Source organism: Metschnikowia bicuspidata, assembly GCF_001664035.1.
Source record: "Metschnikowia bicuspidata var. bicuspidata NRRL YB-4993 chromosome Unknown METBIscaffold_2, whole genome shotgun sequence".
Taxonomy (NCBI): domain Eukaryota; kingdom Fungi; phylum Ascomycota; class Pichiomycetes; order Serinales; family Metschnikowiaceae; genus Metschnikowia; species Metschnikowia bicuspidata.
The window spans coordinates 2,326,256-2,351,308 of NW_017387732.1; the positions used below are offsets into that span (position 1 = coordinate 2,326,256).

A 25,053-nucleotide genomic window follows, 5' to 3' on the forward strand; every position below is an offset into this window, starting at 1 on the left:
TCTTAGGCCCTTGGATTATTAGCTTCTGGCATCATGGATTCCTTGCGTGGAAATCAATGCCCGATTATTTATAAATGGCTTCAAATTACTCTACATGTCCTGCTTTAGCTCTGTCGGTTTTGTCACTGAACCATCCCTTTTGTCTGAATCGAGCAGATGAATCCTGTCGCTTTCCCCATACCTGAGGAGCGAGCATATTGCTTATGACTACATCCTTGATACAAATCCCCTAAGCCCCAGGTGCAACATAATACATCATACGGGCAATTCTGAAGCGGACGAAGAACTCGGATGGAAGAGGCTTTATTTCTGCCCGAATTTCTTGAAATGGCAGATACCAGTCTTGTAGCTATGGAGATCGTGAAGCCATGGGCCCGGATGTACATGCAAGATCGAAGCGTTCTCGGCATTTTCCCCTGTTCCAATCCAAGACAAAAGAGACAACCGCTTGATACTATCACATTCTAGTTGGGTCGATGGGTGGTGCTATGCATTTCGAATGAGTGGTCGTCCTTTATTACCTCTTCCTATCGTGTGGAAAGACGTTTGCTCAAGGAGAAGCCTGTAGACCAATGTCTTTGGAAACGAATTGAAAATCGAAGGTTTCTTCTTTTTTTGGCGCTAGGATCGAATATTGGCATGAACGTACTTCGAGTCGCATCGTTGAAAAAAGCCTTCTGTTGCGCCATTCCCTCCTGTTGTAAATTGAATATATGTTTCTTACAATAATTTAGTTACGAGATTCTCTTAGCCTCATACAGTAGTTCTCGGTAAACCTGAACTCATGGAAGTTGGTCTGGTATACTTTTGGCACATATAGCTCTGACCTCTGTCGCGCTAATAAACCCAGCAATGTTCATAAATAGTTCAGTGAATTAACAACACTTGTACGTAAACTGATTTTGAGCTTCTAACTTGAGGTACTGAAAATAGTCTTTGCTACTATGTGGCTTCCAAAATACTCAAAATCTGCACTTAAAATATGCGTAGCCATTGTAAGCTGCATTTCAGACCTGGGTAAGGAGTGCTGTACTTGACCTCAGTTGTTGACTAGCGTTTCTCACGTTTTGATAATTTTGTAGACCAATACGTATTTTGGAGCCGTATCTTGCCATGGATACTTGATGCTGTTTGTTTTCTCTTTTGTCACAGGCTGCTAAGGTATATGTAAACTCGGGAATGACATCGTTCTCTGAAACAGTTTTCTACACCGATTTTCAAAGACGGGAATTTTGACTGCCACACTTTCTCAGACAAAATGCAAGAATTCATTAGATTTTTTGTGTTGTGGAATAATTGGCACTGATTTCTTTGGGAAGTGCAGCAAATTGCACTTTGTTTCAACTAGTTTAATCGTCACTACTTTCCTACGAAAAAAAGATTCCACTCTGATTGCCTACTCACTTTTTACTTCTCCATACTTTTCAATTAAAATTCCCATCACCTTCTTTTTACTGACCTACCGTGTAAAGTACGGTAGAGGAAACCATGCTTAAGCTGTGATTGTTTAATTCTTTTCAGCAGTAGAAATTAAGCAAAATTATATTTCTCAGCTTGGTTAGTTCAATTTACCACTACAGTTTTGAAGACGTACAACGTCAGTAGACCACTTTCCAGCGTGAAATTTGAATCATCATCTCCTCATGTGAAATAGGTCTAATCAGGTTCTCTTGAACTTTGCTGCACCAATGGGGGGATGTTGATAAGATGATAAACTTCTCAAGGTGCTGGATTTTTACGTGATCGAAGTAAAGTAAAACAAACTATCTTCCCCTTTGCGATTAAAAAATGACTGCTTTACTAATTCTAGCATCCCGAAGTAGCTTTTACAGTCTCGCTTTTCCTCGGTTGGATTGAGTAAACCTCAAACTGACATCTATATAGATCATGCAATTCTGATGTACATTTGGCAGACTCTCTCGATTTTGGCTCTTTATCTCAATGGATAACTCATTAAGTAAAACTACAAACTAACAAAGCCTATAAATTAATAGTTTTAGTGTCAAATTGGGGACCACTGTTTTCTGCTGATCACGACAGGGGGTGTCTTTTCAAATTATATCTGTTTATGGTAAGTTGTCAATCCCTGGGGTTAGTCCACTGTAAGAATTGCTTAACTCAAAAGGTTGTGGTGAAAACAAGAAATGTTGTATTTCGGCCAAAGCTTTGCTGTATATTTACACAACCTCAAGCTTGCGAGTAATATTGGTTTCGGCAGTGAAAATTAAGCCTATCTAATCGGAGGTTTCTGCAAGCGTAAACAAAAGCAAAACCTGGAAACACTAATGTATCTATAGGACAATGACATTTACTTGATATTATTCAAGCGGTTGACATTGTTGGGTAGAAGTCTTCTTCAGGGGAGTCGCACCCACTTTGGGAGATTTCGTGAATTGGTGCTCGCGCCTTGTCACCTTAGCCAATGTTACGATCTGTTATAGGTTTGTTTGTTTTTTTAGTTTTTCGTTAGTGGTGAGGATTTACACCTTTCTAGTGACATCCTAGAATATGATGTTTGTTTAAAAAAGAAAGAAAAGAAAAGATGACATGCTACAGTCGACAGAATTTCATAAATTTGAATTGGTTCGTCTAAATCTTCAAGGTATATACCCAAAGATGTAGCCAATCGCAGGAAGTAAGTTTATTAAGCCTTTTCTAACCATCTGAGTAAAAGCGATTACTATAGAACTCTTGTCCTAGGAATCAACGACGCAAAATTCAATACGCAAACAGGTGCGTTCCAAAAGGACCGTCCAGACCGTGATCAGCCAAATGAGACAGACCGCGTTTTGACAGCAGGTACGTAGTCTAGAGCATTCTTGCTTTCCTTACTACTAGCACCAGAATAAGGATCTTATTGGTTCCATTCAATGGCAGGACCAATATCTGATATACAGATCATGGATTGATCTCTATTCACGCAGGGTATTCATGAAAAATCCCCAGGGGGTCCTACTACACTGATAGCGATAATTATTGTTGCCCACAAGCCAGCTCTCAGGTCTGATATAGAACCCAAATCTGCAACCTGTACGCAATGCATTTACCATCAACATCCAGCCGATTTCACAAAGTACACTGGTACTTCCTGGAGTCAGAGAATATCAGGGTTGTACCGACCAACCTCACATAAAAGCACTCTCTTCCTGAACCTGTGGGGGAAGAACCCGTAGACCCAACTCTTTTTCTTACCTAAAGTGTAAAGCACATTATATGTCATTATTATGTGTTGCGAATGCCAATTGAGACTTTGCCGTATGGCGTTTCTCAGAATACATGTCCTCTAAATTTCTTGAATTTTCATCTTCAATGAGCGAATACAATCCATTTGGGCTATATCTCGCTGTCCTAAGTTCCAAAGTAAAGCATCTGGTTGGTATGAAGAAAGCGACCTGCTTTATTCCGAAAGACCGGCCGATTAATTAAGACAAGGCATTATCAGAACAAGTCTCAAATACAGAAGAGCTACACGAGCTTTAGCACTTTGAAAGAAGTACCAAGCTCAATATTCTTGATGCAAGGACGAGCTTGCGCTACATGTGTATACACGTAATGTTTTCTCTTCACAAGTTTCCCAGATTCATGACTTGATGTATAGTGTTTCAAAAACGATATATGCTAAGAATGGCTACCGATGTCGACATCTGTTAAGTTCTCTTCACGTATGATTCAAAGTACTTTAAAGATGTAATTAATATTTCGGGCCTGTATTTATGTGCCGCTTATATGTCAAGGCTTTGGCTACACTTCGTGAGTAATCGGGCATATTAACATCACAAAAGTTTATAAAAAAACTCATCGAACTGGGATTGACACATCTTTTGTCAAACCCAGACTGGATGGCCACCCCCTGAATATCTGCGCAAACTTTTGGAAAAGGCACAATTGTCTAATTTTCGACTCCTCTGGAGTTGTGAAACTTCGAAATCCGCTGTTTGAGTTCGATAAGTAGTGATGCCACATGGAAGTCTTGGTGTGAATTCAAAAGGTTAGTTTTAGTTTTGGCTGAGAGGAGAGCAAACTTGTTTACAATAACATTCAGGATCAAATTCTCTGGTAGCTGTTACAGTTATCGTTACGAATGTTTTGGGGTAATCTTCGGTTTTTTCTAGCACATCTTGATTTTGGTATTTGCCAGTGTCTGTGATCAAGTACGGTGCTTGGCCAGGCCTGGAAATTGAGTATCGCTTCTTGATTTACCAAGCCAAGTACTATAGGTGTGACTCTGGGCAGAACCTCTTTGGGTAAAGCTTTTTACATCAGCCTTGAGCAAATCGTTCGCTTTGTTGTCTGAGACTCGAGAAAATTCAATTCTGGCGGCTCAATTTGCCGCTTAGTGGATATATGCCTTTGCCCGCTTAATTCCTATTTTTTCCTTTTTTTTCATTTGGCTAGCTAAAGCACCATACATCCCATCTGCCCAGTTATATTACTTATCCAGCTAAAGCTAGAATGAAACCAATTCTGCCATCCCAATTTGCCGTTTCTGGATACATATCTTGACCCGTTAAATTTCTTCATCTGTCAGAGAGCACTTTGCATCCACCTCCGAGCAGATCGATCTACAGCCTTTTCATTTTGTCATCTGAAACAGGCGTAGCTCTGTGGTGATTTCTAAAATAGTTTATAGCTGGTGGTACTTGGGGTTCTTGGGCTCTGACTGGCTTGCTGGGACCAAAAGATGCATACCTAATGCCCTGACTCTGGTGTTCGGCCACAATGCTTCTATAACTCCCCTTAAGACATGTTGCGGGTGAAGGTCAGTTTCGCCGAGGATACCCCACTGTGTTACCTGGAGTTCACATAGTGGTGAATGATGCATTATTCAAGTTGGCCATTTGCTTCAAGCTATCGATTGTGTGTCAGCTACTAGAATACATCTTAAATGACATTCCTTTTGGGCAGTGCATGGTCTTTACTATGATTGGAAGGTTTGAGACGTTGCTAAAGTCTTTGGAATCCAGGACCAATGTCGAATTTTTCACGAACACATGATTCTGGTGACTTTAAGACCTGTGAACAATAAAAAAATTGTCGCCCGCCCGTTCAACGTCAAGATCATGTATGCTTCTGGAGTCCGATATCTCGCATAGCCAAAGGGAAGCTTTTCAACTTTTTTTTCAACTCGGAAGAAGAGTTTGCTTGGATAAAGCCCAGTTTTTCTCCACTTTGGAATATAGATTGTCTATACATAGGACTCCCGTTCCAGTAGTGACCGAGCAACTTTCTTTATGGTGCAGTAGAGTGGCTGAGAACTTTCGTGATGCAGTGACCTTGCTACTTGTATTGTACTCTTCCAATGTCGTAGCCACTCGGTTGCAAATTCTCAAGGCCATTCATATTCCCGCAAATGAAGATTCTTTCAACGCCACAAGCTAATTCTCTGGACAAAATCACCAGAGACAATTGACAGTAGTCAAAAACATGTACATGGATTTCAGATTTGAAGTTCACTGTGTCAACTTTCGAAAATCCCAAAGATTCGCCGCTTACTGGACACATACTTTGGCCAGCTCAAATCTTGTCATTTTTTTTCTTCTATTTAGCCAGCTAAGGCATTTTACATCCACCCGACCAGTTCAAACCACTGACTGTTTTGCCAGCAGAATCCCAATTGAATTCAATTTTGCCAGCTCAATTGGCCGCTTAATTTATATTTGGCCAGCTAAAGCAATTTACATCCACCCGGCCAGTTCAAACCAGTGATTTTTTTGCCAGCAGAATCCCAATTGAATTCAATTTTGCCAGGTCAATTTTCCACTTCTTGGCCGATAAGTACCTGGGCCCGCTCAATTTCTACTTGGCCAGCTATAGCCTTTTGCATCAACGCTGACCGCTCTTTCACTGCGATTCGCCCACGCGCCAAAGCGCCTTACATCCACGTGAGCAGCCCTTTACGGAGCTCCGCCGCCAAAGCTCCAGCCGGATCTGCCCCTCTGGAACATGCCTACGCCTCATCCCAAGCCACCATTCAATGACCGGTCCTGCCCCACCAGGCCTGCGAAAGACGGGCCTGCCAACTGCGCATATAGAGGCAGGGCGTGTCACGTGGTGTCCGCCATGTAGTCACCTCTCACGTGGCAAGGGGAAAACTTCCGTACATGGAAAGGTTTTCCCTTCTTTTTTTTCTTCAAAGGGTTTTTAGAAAATAGTCGTATTCTAAGGATCCTAAGTACCATACTGGAATTGAGGAATCTGATATTGAAAGGGAGCCGGAGGCGCCGCGCGAAGCGCGCATCGGCATCGCAGTGAATATTTTGCACCCATCCATCGTGCCCCAGAAAAAACACAAAGCACGCAAACCACACGGCGCTACAACTAGACACGCAAACCGGGCCCCAAGAAACGTGTCAGCATCATACAGCACCAAACGCCAGGCGCCGAATTTATTGCCGCCCCAGCCTCGTATTTACAGAGAAGGGAAATAAGAAGAAGAGACGGACAGAGAAAAGAAGACTAGGTTGACGAAGCAGACTAGACTGACAGAGAAAAGAAGACTGACAAAGAAACAAGACTGACAAAGAAACAAGATTGACAAAGAAACAAGACTGACAAAGAAACAAGACTGACAAAGAAACAAGACTGACAAAGAAACTAGACTGACAGAGAAAAGAAAATTGACAGAGAATAAGAAGACTGACAGAGAAAACAAGACTGCCTTAAACAAGACTAGCCTGCCTTAAACAAGACTAGCCGCCCGAAACAAACAACAACACACAACCACAACCACAACCAAAACTACAAAACTATGGACGAGGTCGTGCTCTACGTAACCGCCGGCGACCCTGCCGACAAGCATGCGCAGGAGTCGGTGGCCGCCGTGGCGTCTGTGCACAAGCTGCAGCAGCACGCCACGTTCCGCCACGCACAGTGCCCCGTCAACGGCGCGGCCGTCTCCGGGCTCGGCGCCGGCAGCAGGCTCTTTGTGGCCGGCACGGACCGGGCGCTCATATCCACGTACGTGTGGGGCAAGGAGGCGCCGGACCAGCGCTTAGCGGTGCCCGAGCTCATGGCGTGCTTGGCGCTCGCCCCCCAGCCGGCGCCGGCCAGATCCGCCGACGCCGCCAAAACCACCCACTCCGTGCCCTGGTTGCTCGCCGCGGGCCTGGCGTCCGGCAAGTTGTACGTGTGGGAGGTGGCGCTGGGCGACTTGGTGTGCGTCAAGGACGCCCACTACCAGCGCGTGGCCAGCCTCGCGTTCTCGCCCTGCGGCTCGTTCTTGGTGTCCGGCGGCCACGACACGCGCGTCAACGTCTGGCGCACGGCCGACTTGGTGGCGCCGCACACCGCGCTGCGCTGCAAGCCCCACGCGCTGTTTTCGGACCACGCGCTTGCCGTCACGGGCGTGGCGTTCGTGGCCGCGCCGCTGGGTGCCGGCAGCCTCGTGGCGTCCGCGTCACGCGACGGCACGCTCCGCATCTACGACGTGGCGGCGCGCTGTCTCCAGACCACGCTCGTGTTCCTGGCCGCCGTGGAGTGCTTTGCACGCGACCCCGCGGGCCGCGCCTACTACGCGGGCTTGGCCGACGGGTCTATCCGCCGCGTGGACATGTACGCCGTGAACCCGCACAGCCACGAGGTGGAGGCCGTGGGCGGCGCCGGGCGCATCGTGACCGTGGCCGCGGACGGGGACCCGGGCGCGGCGTTCGGCCATCTCCAGACCGGCGGCGGCCCGCACGCCACGGTGCTCGCGGTGACCATGGACGGCATGAGCCTCGTGTCGGGCGACACGCAGGGCCGCGTGTTCGTGGCGGACGTGGCCACGCGCCAGGTGGTCAAGGCGTACAGCGCGTGCAAGCTGGCCATCGCCCACTTGCACGTGGGCACGTGCAGCACGGCGGCGCTTGCGCCGGGCGGCCACGCGGAGAAGACCCACCGCTTGCTCCCGCCGTTGAAGCGCGTCTTGGCCGCGGGCGTGCTTGCCGACCACACGGTCACGGTGCAGCTCCCGGCGCCGCGCGGGCGGGCCGTGGGCTTTGCGGCGTGGGTGGACGCCAAGGCGCAGCAGGAGTTTGAGTTCCGCCGCGACACCGGCGACGATGCGGCGCCGAAGGACGGCCCGGCGGACGTGGCCGCGGTGCAGGCCAAGCTCAACACGGTCTCGGCGGCGTACCTGGCGTTGCGGGAGACGTACGGCCAGTTGTTGCAGGCCCACGAGGCGTAGGGGCGCTGTGCTTTGGAGAGGGAGTCTCGGTGAAGAGATTGGGTCTCTGGAGAGGGAGTCTCGGTGAAGAGATTGGGTCTCTGGAGAGTGGGTCTCTGGAAAGAGATTGCTAGCATGTTTTATTATAGAGCGGGCCGAGGGTTGAGCGAATATGCATGCTTTCTGACTGAGTCTAGAATGTTTGGACTGCAATTGATGTTTGCTGTGGGGAGAATCCTAGCCGGTTTCATGGCTTACGCTTGCGCATAGAAAGTATGAACTGCAATTGACGAGAGCTTATGTCTTTGTGAAATTGCTAGACGGTTTTATTTATAGCATGGGCGGGAGCTGAAGCTGGAATTGATGGAATGCGTAGATCTTTGCTGTGAACAGCTGGCCTGGTGTATTCATACAGTGGGCCGGGGCCTTACTAAAATCTTTGCTTTCTAATTGAAAGTATGAATTGCATTGGTGGAGAACGTACACAATAAAAGAAAAAAGATGTACTTATTCTTGTACCCATATTAAGAATGACTTTAATTTGCCAAAGAAAATTAAGATAGTTAAGGGTGTTGAACGAAATGAGACAAATCAAGACGTTTGGAACTGTGGACCAAATCATTAAAGTCCTTGTCCATCTTCCTAATATCTCTTTGAAGCGGCATATATAAGAAGGTCTCTGGGGTAACCATCCCGCTGGGTTCGGAGAGAGGGTTGGTCTTATAATACCAAAACAGAAAAATGTATGTTGTAATATAATCCTTAATTCTGCTCTCTTTGCCTGAATACATGCAAGTTCATTTAACATGATCGTAAGATTAAAAACCGACCATAGACCGAATATCATCCCAGTAAGAACGAAAATGTTGTTTAACATATTATTCATAGCGATACTGAACTTCAAAAAAAGAGTTTACAGGGATTAAAAGGGACAAAGGGAGATGTTCGAACAAACTACTTAATAGTACACATGATGCTTATCATGTGAAAGGGAATAATATTGCAAGGAATCATTTGACTCTTTAGCTCCCTTAGGGGATTGATGGTTCGCCGTGAAAGAGATAAATCCTTCACTCAGAGAACATTTTTTGTGAAATTTAGACAAATTTGATATTCCTACCTTGTTTCCGGGTATATGCTTCTGATTGAATCTATGAACTGCAATTGATGGAGAGCTTAGATCTTTGCTGTGAAGAGATTGGTAGACCTTTTGTATGGAGTGGGCCAGGATTTAAGGACGTATATGCTTTTTGGTTTGATTGTAGCTAATGTTTTTGTTTTGAACAGATTACAAGCCTGTTTCATGTGCCAGGAGTAGAAAGAAGATATGTGCTTTTGGTTTGAAGCAATGGACTGCAATTCATGAAATGCCGAGGTCCCCAGTAAGGGTCTGCTAGTCTGTTAGTGGGTCGGGGTTTGAGAAGCCATAAGCTGACTTATTCGAAGTATAAATTGCGATTGATGGAGAGTGTATGTCTTCGTTAAGAAATGATTAGACTGTTTCATTTATAGAGTGGCAAGGGTTGAGAAGGTATATGCTTTCTGATTGAATCTATGAGCTGTAATATATGCAGAGCTTAGATCTTTGCTGTGAAAAGATTACTAGACTGTTCTATCTATAGAATATGCCAGGAGCTGATGGAATGAACTGCTGGTTATGAAAAAACATTACTGTAAATAACCCACCAGCCTGTTCCATCTATAAGTGGACCGAGAGGTAAGGGAAGATGTCTGTTACTACTAAACTGAAGTAGGTCTCGGTATACCTTATAGACTTACTATTCCGTACATCGCTGGCTATTTGCTGACTCCAGACTTCTTGATACCTGTGACTTTACTGGTGTCTTTTTGGCCACTTTTTGAATCCAGGGACCCTGAGACTTGGGACAAAACTAGTTCAATCCATGGCATTCACGACAATAGACTTTTCAGTTATTTATGAGGCGGCTTTTTAAATTCTAGCATTGGACTAAAATGCAAGAATTCACAATTGGCCTATTAGCCTGCGAAGGACAAGGTCCGAGGGTTGTTGAGAGAGAAAATGCGAGAAATTCCCTATAAAGAAATTGGAAAGTGGGACCTAGTAGTCAGGCGTAATTCTCATGAGCAAGTCAAAACGGCTGGGGAGCATGATCAGTTATACAGTTCAGAAACGCAGCTGGTTTAGACCGATGTGGAGAGTCGTGACCCACAACTGGCGTTAAAAAGCTTGGTAGCCCCAGGTTATGAGGAAACCGAATTTGGAGAGATGACAAAAGGGTGGGCTGTGGACATGAAAACCAATACCAAATTATACGGACACAGAGCTGGTATGGAGAAGCCATTGTAGATGAGACCAAGAATACGACAGTGGCTGATTCACAGCAGATATTGTCTGTAGAACCAAAAGGTTGGCTGAGCAAAGGGACTTCTTTCGGAAGTCTCTACAAGCCTAAAGATTTCAAGACGGAGAATCTGGGCTGACAAAAACCGAAAGTTGGCGAGGGAGTTCGTATGGAAAAGCTATTGGAGTAATGGGAATGAAGAGGTGAAGTAATACACAGAGGTTATGAAATAGAACAACAAGTGTGTAGGTAGGAAGTGGAGTAAAAAATTGCAGACTCTGTGGTCAAGGCAGACCCGAGTTGGTACATATAAACATTCATTTAGCAGGGTATAAAGGAGATGGAAAGAAAGAAAGGGCGAAAGAAGTGTCCGCGGGGTCGCATGGGATGAATATGTAGATCTTATATGAAAGTTGCCTCGTATGAAAACAAAAATATTTATATTTCTTCAATATGGATCATAGATCATGACACACTGAAACAGTAATCAAGCCAAGAGAAACTGGATTGGAGAAGGGAAGAGGAAGCATTAAACAAGGTACAACTGAGTAAAGCAAGGCAAACATATATACGGCTGAAAAGAACCAAGGGCTGTCTCATTTTTTTTTCCCAAAAGGGCGACGCTGGCATACGTATGTATTAACTTTGAATTAGCAGAATTTTTAGTGAAGTAAATACCTGGCTGGCTCCCTTTTTATCTCACAATTGTCAATTCCTAACTCGTCCACTGTTGAGATTTCTACTATATGTTTATAAACATTCAAACACTTCTCCCCAGTTTCAGACTGGATGTCAGACAAGAGAAATGTATAGTACGAGTATCCTATGAGCAAACAAAGCCGATGCTAGCGGAAAGCGTCAAGTTAGACCCAAAAATCATTGGTCTAAAACACACAATCTTGTGTTTCCAGCTGCTTGCTATAACAAACGAGCCGTTGAACTAAATGTTAGGGGCAACTTTCTGATCTTTATGTAAATTTTTAACAAGGCAGATAACCAAATACTTACAATGACTATGAGCTTAAGCATGCTTCATATCTTTGTCCAACAGTTTTTTTTGAATTTGAAGACCTCTAGCAGACATATTATTAGAGCCAAAGACTTTTCAGACTGGAAGACGGCAGCATTGATTTTTCAACTCGAATGGTCCCCAACATTATGAGCATAAAGTCATGATTGAACAGATGATCCATGATCATACGCATATGACAAAGAGCTGCAATGAGCCATATCTCCGTTTGGGACTTCCAAGCGCACATCTCCAGCTTCGAGCGTTGACGAGCGGTTCTCAGACACAACTCTACATTTTGAAGTCAACATATGAATATTATATTATTTTCTCCCAAACTCGTACTACTATTTTGTTCCCGAGCCCATGTACACCCGCTCCCAATTGCGCCCCCAATTTGTTAACACATTCAGCCTCGTGGCTCTAGTATAGTGTGAAAGATGCGATTTATATCGTAGATCACCAAAAGCTCATCGAATGCGTATCGAACATGGGGCCAGAATCGGATGTTGTGCAATACTGGTTTCGCGTTTTGGTGTGGTTACAATTCGTGCTATATATGAAGATCTACATTGTAATCTTGTATCTTGCCTAAAGCACCAGCATACACCGTATTTGGATATACTGCTTCTATACAAGTATGACCCTTATTCATGGATGAGATTTATACCCTGATTAAGATCAAAAGATATAAGCAGCTCTTGTCGACATGTCAAAAACGGTGCATTAGAAAAATGAACAAAACACACTTTCAAGAAGGCCCATCTTGTTCAAATTTGTTATAGAAGCGCGGCCCATGCTCGTGATTGAGAAAAACGACAAGACGCTGTCTGAGGCTGCGAAATACCATGCAAAATCTAGAACAGCCATCAAATTCCATGACAAGATTTGAGAAACCATTTACAACCAATATGAGGAAGTTTTGTGAAAGGCTTTCTAGGTTACCTTGATCACGTACTCGTCACATCCAAGCACAACACCGGAAAGCCCAATACCATTGACCTGCACACACCGCCGCTTGTCAAGCGATGCGTTTTTGGCGATGGGGCTCACGTGCGACTCGCATCAGCTGGCCATCGCAGGTCTTGCGAGTATCTTGGACCAAGCCGAATTCAACCAAATCCCCACTAAAACCAAAGTTGAACACACAAGCCATGGCCGAGGAAAAGCTTTCTAAAAAGCAGCAGAAGGCCCTCTCCTTCAGAAAAAGCAAAGAGGAGAGGACGCAGGAGAAGATCGAGAAGAAAACCAAGAAAGAGCTGGATTCAAGTCTGAAGAGAAAGCTAGACGAGGAAACACAACCCGAAAGCAGCGAGGAAAAGAAAGCGGCGAACGGCGAAGCGGATAAGACCGACGGCGAGCCCGAAAAAAAGAAAAGAAAGACCCGCAGAGGCAAGAAAGGCAAGGGTGTCAACGGGGGCAAGGGCCCCCGGTTCATTCTCTTTGTGGGCAATCTTCCCTACGACACACAGCAGGCAGAATTAGACACACACTTCAAAAACGCCAAGCCGGACCGGATCCGGATCCGCCGCGAGAAGGGCATTGCTTTTTTGGAGTTTGACAACGACAACCAGGCCATCCAGAGCAAGATGGACCATGCTCTTGGAATGCACCATCTGGTGTTCCGCGACAGGAAGATCAATGTGGAGCTCACTGTGGGCGGCGGTGGAAACTCGGAAGTCCGCACGCAAAAGCTCAAGGAGAAAAACGACAAGTTGATGGACGAGCGGAAAGAAAAGGTGAAGAAAGAGTTGGCCAAGCGGACGCTGAAAACCGACCAGGACCTGGCTGCGGCGGGCGGCATGCACCCAGCCAGAGCTGCTTTGTTGAAGCAGTGATCGCATTATATATAGGCATTAGAGACTTGGGCATTAGAGACTAGGGCATTAGAGACTAGGGCATTTGTAAAGGCACATCGATGTGCCAGGCTGCGTAGAATCACCGGTGGCAAAATCAGCGAGGGACTGGCGCCGCAAAAGCGGTTGTCATACTAATTAGACATGGCCGACATGGACCCCGTTCTGCAGACGTGGAAACCCAAGGTGCCTTTCACTGCAAATGGAGCTCCATACTAAGCGCGGCAGGCGTATTGACATTCCATCTTTCTGTAGGACATGCTGCGCTGGTGTTTATGGGCTGGGTCTTATTCAAGACTAATGTGTCGGAACACACGTTAAATTGTCGCCACCACAAATTCCACAGTCAGAGTACCAGGGGCATGTGGGTGAACCGGGCCGAGCCAGATGAAGAAGTGAAGGATTGTTCCAAAAAAAATACAGTTCAACGAGTCGAGCTTGCAGTCTTCGATTTTGTTTTATTTCATATCCACACGGGTGCCGACTTGGTTGGAAGCCTGGCGCCCTTGTCCAGCAGATATTCACACGTTCCACGGCTCGCGGCAACATTCTAGTACTATACATTGAAGCGCAGCCAACCAGGGTTTCCAGCCTCCGGCCAGCCCAAAAGTCCGAATGTTAGGCCCAAGAAAAAACCAGCACCAAGTCTGGTGACTCGCATATGGGCTTTCTCGTCTGGCCACGCCCTCAACTCCAATAGGCAGAGAATTGAGCTTGCTAGCCAGACGTCCGAAAACAAGCTTTCAGCTTTCTTGACGCAATGCATAACTTCGTCATACACCTTGCAAGAAATCCCTCCATCTAAACGGAAAATTCCCAGAAGCCAGTCGAGAAAGAGCCGGAGCCGCCTTCACCTCCGACATAGCTCTCATCCACGCACATTAACAAGCGCTTCCAACGACCGATTCTGCACACGGCCACACGCCTACAAAATAGCACATTTCTTGGCCTGTCTCACCATCCGCGGCTTGTCCCCAGGTAACTCACCTTTCGCCTTTTTTCCGGCACGTCCCACGGGCTGCGGGGTTTGTTTTACCTCGGCTTTAACAGACGGGTCTAAGACGGCCCGGATGGCGTAGTCGAACAACTCCTGCACACCGGTCTGTGTCGTCGACGAACATTCCATGTACCTGACTGCGCCGACTTCCTTGGCCAACTTCTGGCCCTGCTGGAACAGAACCGGTGTCTGGTGCTTGCCTTGCAACTCATCCAATATGTGCGGCTCGTCCCGCAAATCCGTCTTTGTACCGACCAAAAGCACCAAGATGTCCCGCGGGGAGTGGTGCATGATCTCCGGTATCCATTTCTGCTTCACGTTCTGGAATGACAGCGGATTCACCACCGAAAAACAGCAGATGAAGATTTCTGTTTGTGGATACAGCAACGGGCGCAACCGGTCGTATTCCAGCTGGCCCGCAGTATCCCACAAGCCCAATTTGATGGGCTCGCCGTCGATCATCACCGACGCAGAATAGTTATCGAAAACCGTGGGGATATAGTCGTCGGGGCACGTGTTGGTCGTGTACGAAATCAAGAGACACGTCTTTCCGACGCCACCGTCGCCCACCACGACAGCCTTTATGCTTCTCATTGTCTGGTGTGTCTGAGAGAGTGTTTTTTTTTTCTTATTTAGTTCTTATCAGTTGGCTCTTCCAATCTGATAATGTCTCGACTGCCTTCTATATCCAGTGCTTAAGATCCAGTGTAGAAACTACAGAAAGCAAAACGTGACGAGGCAAAAAACCAAAGAAAAAGTATACTGAAGCTGGCGCGATTTGACCAAGCGATAGCGAGAGATGGCTCACAGAATTTCAGTATCAATGGGGGCTTTTTAGCTGGTAGCGCGAAGCTATATTTTTTTTTTTGCTCTCAACCTTAATCTCCGCGTGCGCCTAGACTTGCGCGCCTGTCGCACGTATGCACGTCTTGTGAGAACTAGACGCTTAGCCCTAATTAATCATGTGACAAATGAGACATTAAAGTTCGCACCACTTACCCGGAACCAAATAGCACGACGAGTATATGAAGGGAAGAGAATTCCCTCTAGAGATCTTTTTAGAAGGTCAGTTGACACAAAAGTGGTTTTAGTTTTTCCTAAATAAAGGTTTATTTCCACACGCTAGTACATCATGTCGAATCCGATATCTCAACTGTACCAGTTGGGAACCACTTGTGGACAGGACATTGAGTTGGAATATCCTGTACTCAAGCAGAAATACAAACACGTCTTGAATCTCGGTCAAAAATCAGCTGTTTCTTATACGGCACTTGACATGCCATTTCAATCTGTTTTTATTACGGCCTGACCTGGTGCAAGTAATTAGAAGCGGAAGTACAGATGGGCTTCGGGATTATGCTGGGATCTGATTTTTATGATTTGAGTATGTAGTCTTGTGTCTCTTGCTCGTTTCGTGACTCATGTGTGTCTTGTGATTCTTCCCTGACTTGTGGTTCATGTTTTTCTTGTGACTTTAGTTTTCGTTATGATTCTTGGTTTTCTTATGATTCTTGTTCTTCTTATGATTCTGGTCTGTCGTGGTTTTTGCTTATCGCCTTGTTCGTCTTCAGCCCATTTAAAGGCTATGTGTTGAACAGATCTTTCATTGTATTCTTTTGTGCACATTGGCGTAATGGCCTCGAACATGTAGGTGCGTCCTCTTAGGCCAGATGACGGAGGAGCTTCTACTATGAGCGGAAGGGTTAAGAAAATTCCTTTTCGTTTGGAATGAAGAGCACTTAAATGGGACGTAATTGCATTTTCTATTGTCCGATGGTCGCGGAATTGGCAACATCGCTCTATGAAATTGCCAAGCAACTATGGCAGCACAGGCACAGGTAATTCGCAAAGTACTCTTATAATTGTGACCTTCGTCTGTTTCCCCAGCTTGCGTTGATTCGCCAGGATTTGCGGCGCTTGGTACATGAAATACAAACTATGAAGATGGCGCAGTTCCGGTCACTGACTTTTCAATTTGGCATGTCTTCGTGTGTTATCACCGAGAAGTAGTTAATAGTGCGTCTCTCTCTTCAAAGCTCGTGAAAACTTCATAGCTTTTAACAATATATCTAGAGTTTTAGATTTTGTTTCGTCTTGTTTTGAACGCATTTCACCGAAGCTCGTATATCCCAATTCATGATGCGGTATCATCTAGATTGAAAATCTAAGGATAAGCATGACGAGTCTCTTTTTTTTTCGTCTCAAACTGATCATTTCACACCTAAAAAAACGAGCTATGGCAGATTCAGGCTCCCATCCAGCACATCTTACATCTTGGCAATTCTGAGTGTCCAAACACCGGCTTCATGCAAAGTCGACGATGTTGCCAAGGCAGGTTACTGACTTCATAATGTGGGTGTAATATAATACCAAGTCTCAGCGCAAATTTCACTTGTAATTTCTCAAAATTTCAACATCATCAAAAATTCAAAAAAAAATTTCTACGAATGCACAGTTGTGGTAATAAGTTTGTCGGTTACTAAAGCGTAGTTAATATAATCGCTCCATGGTCAAAACACCACTGGGGCCAACGCCAAGTCCGCCCAGTATAATTTCACCGTTCGGTACGGCATCAAAAGCACTTGGAACATTTATTGATTTCATTCTACAACAAGCGAATAGAATATCACTAGTGTCGTTTCCGGCTGTGTCGTAGCTCATATACATTTAGTAGAACGGGCGAGCGCAGCCAGCAGGCATGATATGCGCACGTGACCTGGGAACGGCGTTTTGCATGATTCTCAGACTGGGCGATAACAAAAGTGAAGAAGAGCGATACTTCGAGATCCTCGTATCTTTTTAAGACCACATCTCAAAAACTTTACATCACCATGGCTTACAAAGACATTGTCCCTGTGGGCACCGTGCTTATCTTATGTGCCACTTCTTTTGGTCTTGGAGTCGTCTACTCCAATACCGCTTATGATTTCCACACTTTGTGGAGACCCACCGAGGCTGGGTTTGAGCGTTCGTTGATACATTACGCAAACTGGGCCACGGCGCCTATGCGCGTGCACCACATTTTGCACTTTGTGATTTTGTTGGGTTTAATCGGCTGCTTCATCAAGTTGTACAAGCCAGCAGAAGAGGTCAAGTACTTTGAGTACGGCACTTTGGGCATGATGATGGCGGCGATCATCATCTACTTGACGAACTTGAGAATCGGCGCCAACTCGTGCATTTCGGGCGAGTGGGGCGATGTTGATGCATACACCGGGGTGAATGTGATGGCTGCTTCGCAATTCATGATGGTTATTGTTTTGGTTGGTGTCTTGGTTTTGCAGGGCGGATTATACTACGCAGAATGGTATGAGAAGAAAATCCAAAGAGAGTTTTTGGAGAAGGAGGCTGCTGCTGCCGCAGGACCTGCCGCTGCTTCACAGGCTCCAGAAGCCACCTCCAGCTCCGTGGAAACCAAAAAGTCTAAGGCCAAGAAGAGAGTTTGAATTTCCGGGCCGATATCTGAAAGTTGAGCCTGGCAAGCCGAATGCCACTATTTAGTATATATCGACACAAGACTTTAATATTCTCGTTGATGTATTTGGAAAGCCTGCGTGCCAATGTGCAGATACTAATGGGTGGTCAGCGAATGCCTAAAAATATTGTTGATGCAAGTCTAAAAGTATCAGGCTAGTGTAAAGATACTGTAGTGCATTGGAAGCACATCGATACCATACATTAATGAATGCAGTAAGCCTCACTGAAGCTGGTGAGAATACTTAAGTTCGGTGCAGTCTAAAGCTCATTCTTTGCATGTCAATACTGTACTTTACGAAACTTTGATATGATATTTGATTTGATGTTGTCTGCGATTTGCTGCTGTATATAGACTGCACTTATTTGGTTTCTAAAGCCAAAAGGTGACGAAACTAGACTTGTATTCATGGTACCTGAAAGCTGTATTACTACAGCACTGCCATGTACCACTTTCAAAGAATCGTTACAATAAGCAGCTGAAATTTCGTACTAATGGGAGTGATACAGCGGTATTTTAGGCCCAATAGTCGAAATCATACTCCAATGATATACTCGCTCGTTAGAACACGCAAGACTTTCGGACGCTAGGTTGAAAACCACGTTTTGTCATTACCTCGACATTTCTCCGCCATTTTTTGAATCATCAATGCACTTGCATGTTTTAAAATATCACATTCCAGGAAAACGTATTCGCTGACATGCAGTTTCGTTGCCAGATCCAGCATGGAGGCGGTTATGAGTTTCGCACGCCGGGTCCGAAAAAACACCTACATGTCACCAGTGTGCATCAAGCTCCGGGCTCACTTCCCTTCTATCTTTTCATCTCAAAAACAGCTTTATTTATTCACACAATGGGCGTTGCAGAAAAAGTTTGGGGCGACTACCCTGTCTACTACAAACAGCCAATCAGAGTATGTACCACCCTCCATTCATCTCCCACATATGGTCAGCCAATAGGCGGTTGAGAAATGATAATCGTCAATAATGCCGGCAATTCACCGTTTCTGCCAGTTTCTTCCCATACTAACACCCACAGTGGGTGCGCTATCATGCGCACACGAAGCCCCACTTCGTGTTCTCCATTTTCTTCGGTGTATCGGCTCCTTTGCTTTTGCTCATGGCTCCGCTCAGAGAGAAGTACATTTTCGCCAGCCACAATCCAATTCCTTTCGTGTACCCATTGCCAACGAGAGATAGGGATGCCACGTTGACCGGTTTTGACGACCAGTAGGACTGTTTCCAGCGCGGAAAAGGACCCACATATCATGAAACCATGGAAGTATATATGTAATGAAGGTCACCTTTTGATTTCCTTGTGGAGCCCATGTAGAAAATCGAGTCGGAAGCTTTGACTGACTACGATGGTGAAGACCCATGATGTGTTTGCTTTTGAGTTTTTCAGGTAGAGCTCTGAGTGTTACGTTCAAACAACCTTGGTTTAAGAAACGGTGGGTGCTTGTGCAGAAGTGCAAATCTCTGTGCTTCAATACTGATTCTTTTTTGGTGATTCGTGGTGGGTTTGTCGTGCCAAGATTTTTTCCAATTTTGACTTCTTCAACCTTGTTATATCAACCTGTCATCCAGAGAGTCAATACACAGTGCGGTTCTGAGAGGACAATTGCATAAGACCAGGTCTATACCCTGGCATTCTTATACAAATATGTTTTTTTTTTTTTTTCAGCAGTATGGCACAGAATTGGCGGCATGGCTTTTCTGATTACAGGTTGCCCACCAATATTTTGTTTTATGAGCCCAACCAACTTGTAAGACACTAGAGTCCTGTTGTTGTTTCTGATGATGTCGTTTTTATGCAAGTTGTGGGTCTTACATAAAGAATCTTGTTAAGAACAGAAAGCGCCTCGCAACTGATAGATTGTGAATTACAGTGTTCCTTCTTTTTATCTTGTTCCCCCGGCAACATATACTTATTGTTATGTATGGATTCTCACTCGCAATGAGAACCTAATAAACGAGATCTCTAGGAAATCTCTCCGCCACACCTCGGCTCAATATTCACGATTACAGGCTAGGCCAGTTTGCAAATTTTTAAGCCATCCAGCAAAGTTCACGCCGCTCGAAAAATGGCTGCGGCCAGCCCAAAATCCACCTCGTCCTAAGTAATAGGAAACTTCTCACCAGCTTCAAGCGGGCTGTACATGCTCCATCATAGCATCTAGGGTCTTCTGCAATTTAGACAAAAGATCTAAAACCTTCAGTGCCTCAAGATAAGGACGGCCTCAATTTTCCGTATCACATACAATTATCCCCCGAATTTCTGGAATCCAGGGGTCTTCCTTCTAAAAGCCCGGTCGTGTGCAGCACGCGATATCGAGAAAAAAAAAGTCAAGTCTCGCATACCCTGTGCCATTCCAGAACCCGAAACCACAATGTTCAAAGCAGCATGGCGCCATGCGGCGACCCCAGCAACTCTTCGAGTTTGTGGTAGTGCCGTGAAACCTGCCAATTTCTTTTTCGGCGCCAGGAACTTCACTGTCTCGGGCTCAAAAGCCGCCAGTTTATTTGGTGAAGTCACCCAAGGCTCCACAACCCCAGAACCCAGCACAACTGACGGGGAAAAAGACAGCTCGACCCCAGAATCTCCAAAGGACGATCTGAAATTACAGCAGTACTACTTGGAAGAGGCAAAGAAGACGCACGTGACCAGAGACAAGTTTATCAGTCCGCTCAAGAGACAGCTCTTCGACCTCAACGTAGCAAAGCACGGCTTTTTCAAAAACGGGCACGTGGTCACTGACAACGAGACAGGCAAGACTTATCAGTTGACTTTGACTGCCGAGGAAATCGAGATTTTGGAGCCCTCTTTATACATATCATCTAGCCGGATCAAATCGTCGACTAAGAAGGCCACGCTTGTCAACAGATTTGTGCGTGGACTCGATGTGACAACCGCCATCAACCAGTTGCATTTCAACCCCAAAAAAATGGCCACTGAGTTGGAACGCTTGTTGAAACAAGGCTTGGAACAGTGCCGCAAAGCAGGCTACGACGAGGACGGCTTATATATCCAGGCTCTCTGGACAGGCTCTGATGGAGAATGGGTGAAAAGACCCGACATTAAGGGCCGTGGGCGTACTGGTATCATCGAACATCCATATGTTCATTTGAGGGCTATTTTGCGCACGAAACAGACCAAACAAAGAATTGCCTGGGAGAAGCAGCAGGCGCTCTTGGCGGCCAAGCCACGTTCCTACTTGAACAATGCTCCGTTGAACTTTAGCGTGCGTGGTTTGTACAAATGGTGAGGCAATGTAAATAGGAGGACATATGCGTTCTCAAGGAATATACAAAACAATCCCGACAAAGAGATCAGATACCGTTTTGGGGGCCTTTTCACTTGAAGTTGCTTTTGTACGCTCTTTCCGCTGGATGGATCCTTGAAGGGGATACCTTTTCTGGCAGGCCATCATTTCTCTGCATGAAGAAACCATATGGTGGCTTGATGTAGATGCACACTTTAGCGCTGAGCCCATGTGTTGCCGCAAAGAGTTATAAAGGGATATGCTTTATATGCCTTTTTGTAACAATTTTGTTATTGTTTTTTTGCTTTTGTTTTTGTTTCGTTTTAAGATTATGTTCTGTGCCTTCAGTTTGTTGAAAGACAAGCCCAGCTATGGCCGCACTGCCAAAATAGATATGAAGCTAACTTCTTCATGTCAGTGTACACGTTATGACCCAAGGCCATCTCGGTAAGGAATGGACCGACAGATGTGCATGATGGTTGGCTTTACTGATGCCCTCATTCTGAAACAGCTATCGAGAAGTAGCATCTTCTCACGGGCTTCATTTCCTCCAGACCAGGCTGGAAAACAAGCGGAAACTAGGGCTTGTTCCTACATCGTGCTTTCCCGGACACGGCCAACTCGTGGTATCGTGCAACACCGCTTGTTGCTGTACCAATTTCGACAAACTTTTGGGACTTTCGCCAAACGCAACGGTCTTAAACCAGAATCGTTTGGGCTGAATGTAGGTGGCTCATGGCAATCTTCAACGCCAGGACAAGTTCACCCCGAATTTTCCAGCTCATCGATGCAATTTGTGTTTGCTTCTTCATTAAGGTTCTGGGAGATACACTCCGCGTTACAGTTTGCTGTGGATACATCTATCTTCTTCAGCATATCGCATCTTGAGTCCTTCTAAGGGTGTGCCAGTATTTCCGCCAAGAAGCCTAGATTGTGGATCCATTTGAAACTGACCGTGGATTCAAGCTTGGGAATTTCATCTCTTTTGCTTTGGGATTGCCCTATGTGCCAGGGTGTTCTTTTGTATTCTTCACCTCAAATTGCTTAGGGATCGAAGTCAACATGGGCAGGAACTTTCACAAAAAAATCTGCTCCGCTGGATTGCTGTGTAGATGGATAACAAACGTGGTCAAGTGAGTGCTGTGGAAACTCTTGATCCGAGCTAAAATTCTGGACCGAGAACACAAAGATGTTGTTTCGTCAGAAGCGTTTCCAATAAATGAGTTGTAAAACAGCTAGATTCCTCGTTCAAATCTCTTGCTTGCGAGACTTAAAGCGCCTTGCTTCATTTTCCGGGCGAGTTTTCGCCGCATGCTAGACTTGACTGGATTTTGACGGTCCCATGATGCGCCTTGGATTATTCTTTGCTCGGTAGGGTTCTATGTAGGGTGTTTGACTTTTCTTGGGCCACGGAAATCATCCTACAGCAGGCTGAGGTGATCAGTATTCGCCTATTCCTCCACTAAAGATACGCACAATTGCTGCCCCAAACTAGCAGTTTCCGAAAAGTAATTCTCAACCCAAGACAAGATTCATGGGTGCATCAATTTCGAGCGTGGTTTTGAAGGTCGCTCGTTGCGTATTCCCACTGGAAGCACCAAGGCCTCCTTTGGAAAATGGATCCTCGTGGATCATGAGAGTTTTCATGAACTGCGAAATGCTAGAAGACCGACTTTGTCTTGCAGATCTCATTGTGGTTTCTGGAAGGCGATGTAGCGAACGAGTCCGGGAGATCCACCAGCAGGCTTCTCCTTATATATGCAACGTCTGACATAGGGGACGCCAAACGTCATACTCTCATGAGTGAGGATTGAGGCAAAACGTCATACTCTCATGAGTAAGGATTGAGGCATGTTTGAGAAGACCGGTGTGAAGCACTATGAATTTCGCAACTTCGGTCACATGTTTCTGCCTGGGTAAGATTTCATAAAACGTTTTCCTCTCCTATAGCTGCGATTGTGGTTGAATAATCAACGCCAGCTTGGACTGATCATACCCGTATTCCATGTGCGTACGGTGCAGTGGTATGCTTGGCCTTTTTTTTTGAATGCCCAATTCTTTACTCCCAGTGCTTCCCACGTTTACAGGCCTTGTGAATTCAAGGGGTGGATTGACCAATCTGTGGTGCTCGCCTCGACCAGGCAGCGACGAGATTCCATGTTTCCTGTCGATTCGGTAGGAGGAAGTTTAATTCAGCAGTCATGTGTCTTCGGTGGACGAATGAGCGCGTTCAATGATAATCGCATGACAGGCAAAGAGCCCAACTTCCTAGTTTGACGAAGCATTACCGTGGAGTACTCTTCTAGAGAGACTTCACAGCGGCTGGGTTAGGAACTGGGTGTACATCTGTCTGCAAATGGTGTTTTTGGAAGACTTATGGGGAAGCAGAATTAAGTTGCCTTCTAACATTGCAAACCATGCTGTGAAAACCAGTTGACTTCCCCCAACATGCCGCAAAAACCAGTCATCTTCCTCCACCATTGCAATTCATGTTGCGGAAACCAGTTAACTCATCCAACCGATCGGTTGAGACAAATCGAGCTCCCTGCGCTCGAGCGAAACAGACCGCATAGATCTCGGAGAGAACTCTTGAGAGTGGGGCATATCTTGATGTGTCCAAGAATTCATACCATTGTGGTCCTTGGCTGAATACCAGGCCTCGTGCCTTCCCCAATATTGAAGGGTGTGGAGATGCTCGCCTCGCCAGTCATGCAGAAACTGAACGGCAGGTGCGGCCAGACCAGCTCATTTTAAACGAATTGGACAGGTGAGCCATGGCCAGTTCCAGTCACTTGCATGAGGGCTCAAGTCTGGGACGCAATTGCCATAGACTATGTGGTTCCTGCGCTTCCTCCATTTCCCCGCAGTTTGAGTCTTCGAGCCGCAGGGCGGACGGGGCACCTAACCAAAGCCTAGAATGGAAAAGTGGTGGGACGCCTGTGGATCTCCGCCCTATGTGCACCAGAGGCAGCGGAGGGGTATTGGCGTTGCATGTACTTCGGGCTAAGATGGGTGCTTCATTCTGATCTCTCGAAAGCCGTGACGCAATTTGTCGCCTCGCCGGACTCCGAGGAAATGGAGCGGGCGCCTCAATGGCGGGCTTAGCAGTGGTACCTGGTGTGATTCGTGATGTGATTTTGACCCATGCAGAGATGTTCAATTAGGTATGGTGTAGTTCACCCGGTGGTATTCACCAATGTATTTTGTAGTTCACCTGGGTTTATCACCAAGGTACTCGATAATCACCTGGGGAAAATCACCAAGGTGTTCGATAATCACCTGGGGTCACCAAGGTATTTGATAACCATCCGGTGGTATCCACCAATGAATTCTGCAATTCACCGGTGATATCCACCATGGTGTTCAAAACTCACCGGGTATTATTCACCATAATTTTTGAATCACCTGGTGGCATTCACCGTGGGAACTTCTTACTATCTGGTGGCATTCACCATGGTATTCTGTAACTCACCCAGAGATATCCAACCATTCAAGAACTCACCTGGAGGCATCATAACTACCCGGCAGTATCTCACAGATTGCCTGTTTCACCAGGCTCTCCACACTGCCTTTATTCATCCTTCTGCTCTCCAGAATCATGGCGGCGCTCCCTCATAGACACGGCCTCTCCACACTATTTTTCTGCACCACCTTGCACCACCTTTCTCGCCTTCTCTTTTCTTTGAGAACTGCGAGCATAAGTAATCCGCACCCGCCCCATAAAGCTGTATTCCATAAAGCTGTATTCCATAAAGCTGCATTCCATAAAGCTGTATCCCATAAACTGTATCCCATAAACCAGTATCCTCATAAACCTGTATCCCATAAACCAGTATCCCATAAACCAGTATCCTCATAAACCTGTATCCCATAAACCAGTATCCCATAAACCAGTATCCTCATAAATCTGTATTCCATAAACCTGAATCCCATAAACCTGTATCCCATAAACCAGTATCCCATAAACCTGAATCCCATAAACCTGTA

General features: G+C 45.8%; 8 protein-coding genes across 8 annotated transcripts in view; 7 read left to right on the forward strand and 1 right to left on the reverse strand.

The window, feature by feature from the left end:
* Window positions 1-5,412: 5,412 nt before the first annotated feature.
* Window positions 5,413-6,164, forward strand: METBIDRAFT_31443 (uncharacterized protein). Its single transcript, XM_018855851.1, has one exon. The coding sequence runs from the start codon at window positions 5,425-5,427 to the stop codon at window positions 5,704-5,706; it is 282 nt and encodes a 93-aa protein (XP_018713058.1). The 5' UTR covers window positions 5,413-5,424; the 3' UTR covers window positions 5,707-6,164.
* A 125-nt stretch (window positions 6,165-6,289) lies between these two features.
* Window positions 6,290-8,644, forward strand: METBIDRAFT_31444 (WD40 repeat domain-containing protein). Its single transcript, XM_018855852.1, has one exon. The coding sequence runs from the start codon at window positions 6,749-6,751 to the stop codon at window positions 8,162-8,164; it is 1,416 nt and encodes a 471-aa protein (XP_018713059.1). The 5' UTR covers window positions 6,290-6,748; the 3' UTR covers window positions 8,165-8,644.
* Window positions 8,645-12,582: 3,938 nt separating this feature from the next.
* Window positions 12,583-13,314, forward strand: NOP6 (Nop6p; the record flags this gene model as incomplete). Its single annotated transcript, XM_018858370.1, has 1 exon — window positions 12,583-13,314. The coding sequence occupies exon 1, from the start codon at window positions 12,631-12,633 to the stop codon at window positions 13,312-13,314; it is 684 nt and encodes a 227-aa protein (XP_018713060.1). The 5' UTR covers window positions 12,583-12,630.
* A 943-nt stretch (window positions 13,315-14,257) lies between these two features.
* On the reverse strand, window positions 14,258-14,923 carry RAC1 (Rho family GTPase; the record flags this gene model as incomplete). The annotated part of the gene is made up of 1 exon (XM_018857090.1): window positions 14,258-14,923. The coding sequence occupies one exon, from the start codon at window positions 14,921-14,923 to the stop codon at window positions 14,258-14,260; it is 666 nt and encodes a 221-aa protein (XP_018713061.1).
* A 2,178-nt stretch (window positions 14,924-17,101) lies between these two features.
* Window positions 17,102-18,057, forward strand: CSH3 (Csh3p). The gene has a single exon (XM_018855853.1). It carries the CDS (start codon window positions 17,161-17,163, stop codon window positions 17,773-17,775), a length of 615 nt encoding a protein of 204 aa, XP_018713062.1. The 5' UTR covers window positions 17,102-17,160; the 3' UTR covers window positions 17,776-18,057.
* Window positions 18,058-18,657: 600 nt separating this feature from the next.
* Window positions 18,658-19,037, forward strand: METBIDRAFT_38725 (uncharacterized protein; the record flags this gene model as incomplete). The annotated part of the gene is made up of 2 exons (XM_018857038.1): window positions 18,658-18,717; window positions 18,843-19,037. The coding sequence occupies 2 exons, from the start codon at window positions 18,658-18,660 to the stop codon at window positions 19,035-19,037; spliced, it is 255 nt and encodes an 84-aa protein (XP_018713063.1).
* A 1,001-nt stretch (window positions 19,038-20,038) lies between these two features.
* Window positions 20,039-21,438, forward strand: METBIDRAFT_31449 (mitochondrial 54S ribosomal protein uL22m). Its single transcript, XM_018855854.1, has one exon. It carries the CDS (start codon window positions 20,194-20,196, stop codon window positions 21,067-21,069), a length of 876 nt encoding a protein of 291 aa, XP_018713064.1. The 5' UTR covers window positions 20,039-20,193; the 3' UTR covers window positions 21,070-21,438.
* Window positions 21,439-24,377: 2,939 nt separating this feature from the next.
* METBIDRAFT_160885 (uncharacterized protein) overlaps window positions 24,378-25,053 on the forward strand; it is a 1,766-nt gene continuing 1,090 nt past the window's right edge. Inside the window, exon 1 of the mRNA XM_018854623.1 lies at window positions 24,378-24,888. Within this exon, the coding sequence (XP_018713065.1) occupies window positions 24,665-24,888 (224 nt within the window). The 5' untranslated portion in view covers window positions 24,378-24,664. The remainder of the gene's footprint in view (window positions 24,889-25,053) is intronic.

Bases quoted from the DNA above. Each gene is read 5' to 3' on its own strand.
- METBIDRAFT_31443 (XM_018855851.1), top strand. From the start codon at position 5,425: ATGTACATGGATTTCAGATTTGAAGTTCACTGTGTCAACTTTCGAAAA.
- METBIDRAFT_31444 (XM_018855852.1), top strand. From the start codon at position 6,749: ATGGACGAGGTCGTGCTCTACGTAACCGCCGGCGACCCTGCCGACAAG.
- CSH3 (XM_018855853.1), top strand. From the start codon at position 17,161: ATGGCTTACAAAGACATTGTCCCTGTGGGCACCGTGCTTATCTTATGT.
- METBIDRAFT_31449 (XM_018855854.1), top strand. From the start codon at position 20,194: ATGTTCAAAGCAGCATGGCGCCATGCGGCGACCCCAGCAACTCTTCGA.